This window comes from Corvus kubaryi, unplaced genomic scaffold (genome assembly GCF_017639235.1).
Source record: "Corvus kubaryi isolate FWS band 111438036 unplaced genomic scaffold, C.kubaryi_AGA036_p1.0 66, whole genome shotgun sequence".
Taxonomy (NCBI): domain Eukaryota; kingdom Metazoa; phylum Chordata; class Aves; order Passeriformes; family Corvidae; genus Corvus; species Corvus kubaryi.
Genome location: NW_024582054.1, coordinates 35,150,005 through 35,157,583, shown reverse-complemented (window position 1 = coordinate 35,157,583; position 7,579 = coordinate 35,150,005). Strand labels below are relative to the sequence as shown.

The 7,579-nt window shown below is 47.3% G+C and overlaps 1 protein-coding gene across 1 annotated transcript in view; it reads right to left on the bottom strand.

Annotated features, from left to right (window-relative positions):
- Positions 1 to 2,920: 2,920 nt before the first annotated feature.
- The window catches only part of LOC121673631 (MAM domain-containing glycosylphosphatidylinositol anchor protein 2-like), a 96,674-nt gene continuing 92,015 nt past the window's right edge, over positions 2,921 to 7,579 (bottom strand). The window contains exon 8 of the mRNA XM_042047142.1: positions 2,921 to 3,252. Coding sequence (XP_041903076.1) covers positions 2,936 to 3,252 — 317 coding nt within the window. The 3' untranslated portion in view covers positions 2,921 to 2,935. The remainder of the gene's footprint in view (positions 3,253 to 7,579) is intronic.

Here is a 7,579-nt window from a genome sequence, read left to right as displayed (position 1 = left end):
AACCCAGCTTAAAATGGGTTACAACAACCCATTATTCCCCCCAAAACAAAAGCTCCACACAACTGCCACATTCCTGCCTTGGAGTTATTTATTGCGCTTTTTTTTCCCGGTCATGTCTAGGAAGTGCCCAATTTCTTCTCTCTATTCACATTCCCAGTGAAATCCAAGCCTCCTTTTTAACCATTTCATCATTTTTTTCATCATTTTCAGTTCCCCAGGGCTTTGACTCCATCTGTGCTGCTGGGAATCAGGAGCACAGCAGAGCTGCTGCTCTGAGAAGAGTGTCAGGGCATTTATTTTCTAAATAAACTCGGGTTTAACCATAAAATACTAAGAAAAGTCCAAGTCTTACTTACAGCATCCTTAATCCGACATAAATGAACACCATGGGATGAACCCTAAATGAGCACAGGGAGGGCTGGGAGATGGAAAACATCATAAAATCATTTTAGGACTCATTTTCAGTTTTGTAGTTTGCTCAAACCACTCCCAACTGCCCCAATTGTGGCAAAATAATTGCCTTGGAATAAATTCCCACAGTCTGGGGTCCAAATCCTGATGGATAAATTGAACCAAATTTACTCATTTGAGGCCAAACAGTTTTTCTGGTTTCCTTCAGAGCTGCCTTTGGGATTAAACTCCCAAGATTTGGAGAAGTTGGTGGCTGTGAAAACACCTCCAGCAGGCTCTGAATGGTGTGAGCCAAAGGTTGGATCCCATTTGGAAGGAGCAGAACCATCAGGAATTGCAGGATTTGCTGTATTCCCACCATGTTTGTGCCGTGTGAAATTCCTGCCGAGGGGATGCCATTCCCATCATGGAATGGTTTGGGTTGGAAGGGACCCTAAAGTTCATCACATTCCAGTATGCATCAACCTTCCACTATCCCAGGGTGCTCCAAGCCCCAGTGTCCAACCTGGCCTTGGACACTTCCAGGGATAGATAAGTCCAAGCAAGGAAAAAGTCTCCACCTGAAAGCAGACCCACATTTTTTCCTGCTAAACCAAGTTTTACTGAGGAAAAAACCAACTGGGGAGCTGGAAAAAATGGTTTCCTTTTGTTGCAAGAGAGATGCATCTGGAGAGTCTGTCCTGTTATCAGAGCAGGGTCCCTGAGAGGGGATCTGCAGCTCTTCCATGAAATCCTTCCCTCCTCTTCTGGTGGCAGAGATGATGATAATAATGCTCATTTTCCTGGGATGTGACAGAATCCTGGGAGCTGCCAGGCTGGCAGCAATCCCAGAAGGAAACCCCTGTGTCCAGGTGATTCTAACTGGAGTCAAACTGGGATAAAACCCTACCAACAATGGGGCATCTTTCCTTCTATGGAATTCCTCCTTTAAACACCCTGAAATTTCTTCTTGGTTGGCTTCTTTTCCCATCATTCCTTTCCAAGCAGCTTTTGGGGGAATTTTGAGCTGAAACAGGAATTCCTCTGACAGGAATCCCAGACCTTTTTGGCTTGGAAAGGACCTTCAAGATCATCTCATTCCAACCCCTTCCATAGGCAGGGACACCTCCCACTATCCCAGCTGGCTCCAAACCCCATCCAGTGTGGGTTTGGAGACATTTTAGGACTCTTCAGAGAGGCTGAGGCTGCTCTTATTGGCCTCCAAGAGTCCCCACTGAGCCCACTCCCAGCTGGTGCAGAGGAACCAGGAATTCTTCACCCACCACAGCCTGGAAAACCAGAGGGATGTGGAACCTAAAACCTGATGGGATTCCGGGAATCTGAAGACCTCGGCTTGGACACATCTGCTGCAGGCACCGGGTCTCACAGGATCAGGCAGCAGAGCCTTCCTGATTAATGTCATTAATTTCCAATAGAGTTAAAATCAAGACTTCCAACCCCCCAGTTTCAAAGATCCAAGTTTTTCAGCTCCAAGATCCCAAAGATAAAAGCCACACCAAGATTGGCTCCATCCGCACATTAATTACACCCCACGGGAGGATCCTGGGGGCTGCACAGCCTCCCCCAGCCTGGGATCTTGTGTAAAAGTCCTTTGCTGCTGGAGAAAAGGAGCAAATCCCAACATCCCTCTGTTCCCGAGGAGCTGGAAGTTGTCGGAGCCTGTGATGTGCCCACCCTGCTCTCCAAGCTGGAGAGAAGAGGAAATCCAACTTTTTTGACCGCTTCAAACAGTGGAATTTTGCTGCCTGGTGAATCCCTCAGGTCTCCCTCAAATCCACCCTGCCAGGTGCCCATGGAGAAGGAATATTTTCATTTTCCACTGAGAAATCCTGATCTTCAAACCAGCTGAATCTCCTTCTTTTCGCCAACCACAATCCCAACAAGACTCCTCAAGATGATTCAACTTGGGCATGATTCAAGATGCATCAACTTCTCCAAATCTTGGGATCTTTTTGGCAACCAAAGGAGGAGTTGAGTTATCCAAGAGGTCCTCCAAGACCCCACTGTCACCGAAACTCAGGAATAAAGGAAACTCTCCAGCATCACCTTTAAGGACTTGGAGAATCTGGAATTACTTTATTCTGGCCAGGATGTGCAGTGGAAATCATTCCAGCCACACAATTCTTTACCAAACTTTTCCCATATTTATACATAAAACCCCCCAAAACCTTCTCATTCCTTGGTCCCAAATGACCCCATTCTTAGTACTGGATCTCCTCTTGGTTATCGATCCCTTCGATGACAATTTGGTTCCCAGTTTTTGCCTCTCTTATCCATCTTTTCCCACCACAGCTGCTCCAGTCCCTGCCAGGGGCTGACGTTTGGTAATGTCCATTTATCTCCTTCTCCTACTCCCAACCCAGACATTTCAAACTCTCAAAGTCTGGGAATCTCCTCTTTGTTGATCGAGGCCCATCAAGCCTCACCCAACCAAACCCAAACGCTCCATGAGCAGAGTTTTGAAGAGAAACTTCAGCTCCTCTTGGAAAGTTGAACAAACTGCCTACAATTCCTTCAAAAAACACTAAAAAAGCCATTTTAAGAAGTTGAATGGAAATCCACTCCTCCTACCTGTGACGAGGAAGCTGCAGCGGCCGGCGCCCGCCTCGTTGATGATGTTGCAGTTGTAGATGCCGTAGGAGTCGCGGGAGAGGCTGCTCACGGTGAACTCGGTGGAGTCCTGCAGGTCGAACTGCCCCGTGCGCAGCAGTTTGCTGCCCAGGCGCCACTCGTAGCTCAGCACCCGCGTGGGGTAGGCCCGGAGCACGCGGCAGCTCATGGTGACACCACGGCCCTGGCCCTGGCGCAGCTCCAGGAATGCTGGCTCCACGGCCGGGGGGTCTGCGGAGACACAGGGAGGGTGGGAGGGGGTTAGAGTGGGGAAACCAGGCCTAGGGGCAAGATTAACAAAGGTTGTTGTTTAGGACCTGGCCTAAAGGCAGGACTAAGCCAGGTTCTTGTTTAGGACCTCTCCTAGAGACAAGATTAACCCCAGCTCTTGTTTAGGACCCGTCCTAGAGACAGGACTAACCCAGTCTCCTCCTCTTGCAGGAGCTTGAGTGGTTTCTTCTTTGCACTTCCTTAACACTAAACATGTTAAACCCAGGTTCTTGTTTAGCACCTGGCTTGGAGGAAGGACTAAGCCAGGTTCTTGTTTAGGACCTGTCTTAGGCAAGACTAATGCAGGTTGACTAATGCAGGTTCTTCTTTAGGACCTCTCCTAGAGACAGGACTAACCCAGGTTCTTGTTTAGGACCAGTCCTAGATACAGGACTAACCCAAGTTCTTGTTAAGGGATCCCCTGGATCAACACTGAATAAAACCAATACAAGCCTTGCTTTAACTTGGACAGGGCTTGGAGCGACCTGGTCTAGTGGAAGGAGTCCCATGGCAGGGGTGGAATGAGATGGTCTGGAAGGTCTCTTCCGTCCCAAACCAGTCTGGAATTCTGGGACTTGGTTTGAATAAAGTGCACGAGGCGCCAACACTGCAGGCACAGAGCTGAGCTGGTGACTCCGTGCTCAGTGGGGACCTCTCTTGTGGGCACATTCCTGAGGCTGCCAGAGCTCCAGGAGCGCTTGGACACCGCTCCAGGCATGCACAGGGTGGGATTGTTGGGCTGGATGATCCTTGTGGGATCCTTCCAACTCGGGATATCCCATGATTCCATGAACTCCCTACCCCAGCAGCGGCTTCACCACAAATTCTCATCTCTGGATCTTTGCTCTCCATTCCGGTGGTGGTTTTGCTGTCCCAGTAAGCCCAGCATGAACCAGTTGCTCCCAGCCAGAGCAGCCTGTTCTGCCTTAACTCTGATGAAACCGGTTTTAAATAATTCAGATGCGCAGTTTCAAACTCCTTTTGATTCCAGCAAAACACCAAATAAATAAAATATAACCAAGGCCAGGCATGTGCACAGACCCCACTTCCTGCTGCCATTTGCCTTTGGAAAACTTCATCATTGCTGGAAAATAAGGATAACCTGGCCAGAGCTCTTGTCAGCACAGCTCTCTAGAGCCAGGAACACACATGGGAAATGTGTTCCCAACGGGATGCAAACCAGGGAATGCCAGGGCATTCTGGCTCTCTAAAGAACTCAGCTCAGTTTTTAACCCCTGAGAGGGAAGAATTCCTGAGATCCTCCTGTTCCAGGCTGGCACAGGGAAGTTTTGTGTCCTTGTCAAGAGCTGTTTTACGTGACACATTAAAATAAAGAAACTCTGAAGAGAAGAATCTTCAGAGAGTCCACTCCAGCTCCTTTTCCATTCTTTTTTCCTTTCCCTTGCTTTTCCTTTTCCTTTTCCTTTTCCTTTTCCTTTTCCTTTTCCTTTTCCTTTTCCTTTCCCTTTCCCTTTCCCTTTCCCTTTCCCTTTCCCTTTTCAAAAGGAGCTCTCCTTTTCCACTCTCTTTCCAAGAACATTTTATCCTCGGGTTCTCCACGGGTTGCTGTCTCCCTCCCAGCTATCAACAACCTCCAGACTCCTGATATTTCATTCCCTTTCTCATGGAAGCTGTGACCAGATCATGGACAATTTTTCTATCATTTTCTCCCCTTGCTCATAAATCCTTGGAATGTTTGAACACCCAAAACTCATCTCTGGCTTGGAATAGCATTCCCTCCTTTGTTTTCCTTGCTGCTTCCATTTAATGCTCCAAATCCAGGGAACAATTTCACCTCCCTGTGGCAGCTCTGTTTGACGACTTGAACAGAAATTTGTATTCAGGCCCTTCTCTCTTCTCGCCTTGCTTTATTTACTCACAAGCTACTTTAGCCTCATAAATAGCTTTTAAATGCAACTTTCCCCTGCCTTTAAGGTCAAAAGAGTCTTTAAACCCCACAATTCCCATCTATCCAGGGGCTGATGATCCCCAGTGACAGGAGGAGAAAATTAACTCGGGCTGCTCATTCCTGAATCCCACTTTTGCAGGTAATAACTTTAATGGCAAAGGGAAGGGCTGATAAAAGCCCCAACCGGAGTTAAGAGCTCGTTTTTCTGTCGGGTTTTCTGTTGTTTTTATAGGATTGTGACTTCCCAGATGCTCGGAAGAAAAACTGGAGTTGTTTGTGACTTCTCTGCATTGAACTCATTTGCATCAGCTCTTCCCCAAGGCTTTGGCAATTTGATTTAATTTACTTTTTCCCTCCTCTTTCCTTTCATAATTCCACTATTAGTTTTGGAAAAATATCCAGCAAATCTGCCAAGGGAGCACAGTTCATTCTCTTCCACAATTATCTTTGGGAAACAAACGGGGCTGGAGTTAAAACAGGCTCCCTATTAATGTTTAATGATGTTTTTTAGCCTAAGTACATTCATGTTTTAAGGATTAGAAAATGGAAAAAAGGAAAGTTCTGGAGCTATCCGGAGAAACGACAAGATGCTGGTTTGCTTTGAGCCCAACAGCTGCTCCTCGTGGTGATGATCAAATCCTGGTTTTTATTGTGGGATTTGTCATGGAGAAAATTCCCAGAATTTATTTCCACCACGTGGCCCCGAGCAGAAGCTTCACCTGCTGGTTTGGCCTCTCCAATTTGCATTTTAAGATGAGCAAATAATGAGTTTCTCTCTCCCAGTACCGGCACTGATAAATAAATAATCATAAAAAATAATCCTCATGGCTCTGCTGGGTTTCCATTGGGTTTGTGGCCACTGCTGGATTTGCACCACAGGGATGTTATCCCACAAAAACCCGGGATGGAGAAGGAATAACCTTTCATTGGTCCTGGGGTAGGATTGGCACCCCAGAAAACAAGAGGAGGAAATGATAAATCAGGTTGGATGACAGAATTTATCAAGGTATTTTTGGATCTTCACCACCTTGGAATCTTGGAATTATTAAGCTGGAAAATACCTGGAAAAAACTCCAAGATCATCAACTTGACCAAGTCCCCCCATGCCCAAGAAACCTTATCCAAAGTGTCATTTTTCCTCCTTTTTTCAACATTTCCAGGGATGGAGACTCCACCGCTTCCCTGGACATCCTATTCCAATGTTTAACCACTCTTCCAGTGAAGAAACTCTTCCCCAAATTCCCACCTTGACCACCCCTGGAGCAACTCGAGGCCGTTTCCCCTTGTCCAGCCTCTGGATTGGGTCTGGATGGGGACGGGGCTGCACCGTTGCCCTGGGGATGATCCAGGATATCCCAGGCCAGGTGGGAAGTGGGAATCTCCGCAGATGTGGAATGGTGCTAAATCACCACCTGTTTAAGATGCCACCAAATCCAGGATGATTTTAGCCAGAGCCATTTCCAAGATGGGATGGAGACATCGCATAAATGATTTTACTCCCTCAGGGATGCGCAGTGCAAAGGCAGAGCCATTCCAGCTTCCAAACCATCCCAGCTTCTTCCCTTTCCTTGTATTTTTTGAAATCATTGAGGGCGTGTTTTCCTGTGAGGAAAAGTTCCTTCCTAGGATTTGTCTCCTGCCTGAGGAGGAGACTCCAATGAAGATTTGGACCAGACAATTAATTTTGGGGTTTTTTTATTCTCTGTCTCCATCTTTGCCTCTGATCCATCATTCCTAGGCTCAGGAAAACTGAGTGGAATTTCTCCAATTTCCAGCCCTGCATCTCCCAAGAAACATCTGGAAACGTTTTATAGATTATAAAGCAGGTCTTTTATAGGACATGGTTGGAAATGGGGGTTGCGTGTTTTATAACAAAAATCCCAATGATTTATTAATATATTTAACATTTCTGTAGGAATAGACCAGAATTGGATGTAGAGGAAGGACCTGGAGCTGCTGAGTGAGTCCAGAGCAACCAGGATGATCGAAGGGATGGAGCAGCTCTGCTGGGAGGAAAGGCTGTGAGAGCTGGGAATGTTCAGCCTGGAGAGGAGACCAAGAGTGACCTCATTGTGGCCTTCCAGGACCTGGAGGAGCCGCAAGAAAGGTGGAGAAAGATTTGGGATAAGGGCTGGAGGGACAGGACACAGGGAATGGCTTCCCACTGGAAGCTCTGGTGGATTCTTCCCATTGGATTTCTGGTGGATTCTCTCCTGGGAAAAGTCGAGTGTTTTCTGTCCTAAATCAGGGATAAAAGGGGCAGGATTGACAAAGTTCCAATTTGCTTGCAGGGCCTAAAGGGGCTCCAGGAGAGCTACAGAGGGACTGGGGACAAGGCCTGGAGGGACAGGAGCCAGGGAATGGCTTCCCAGTGCCAGA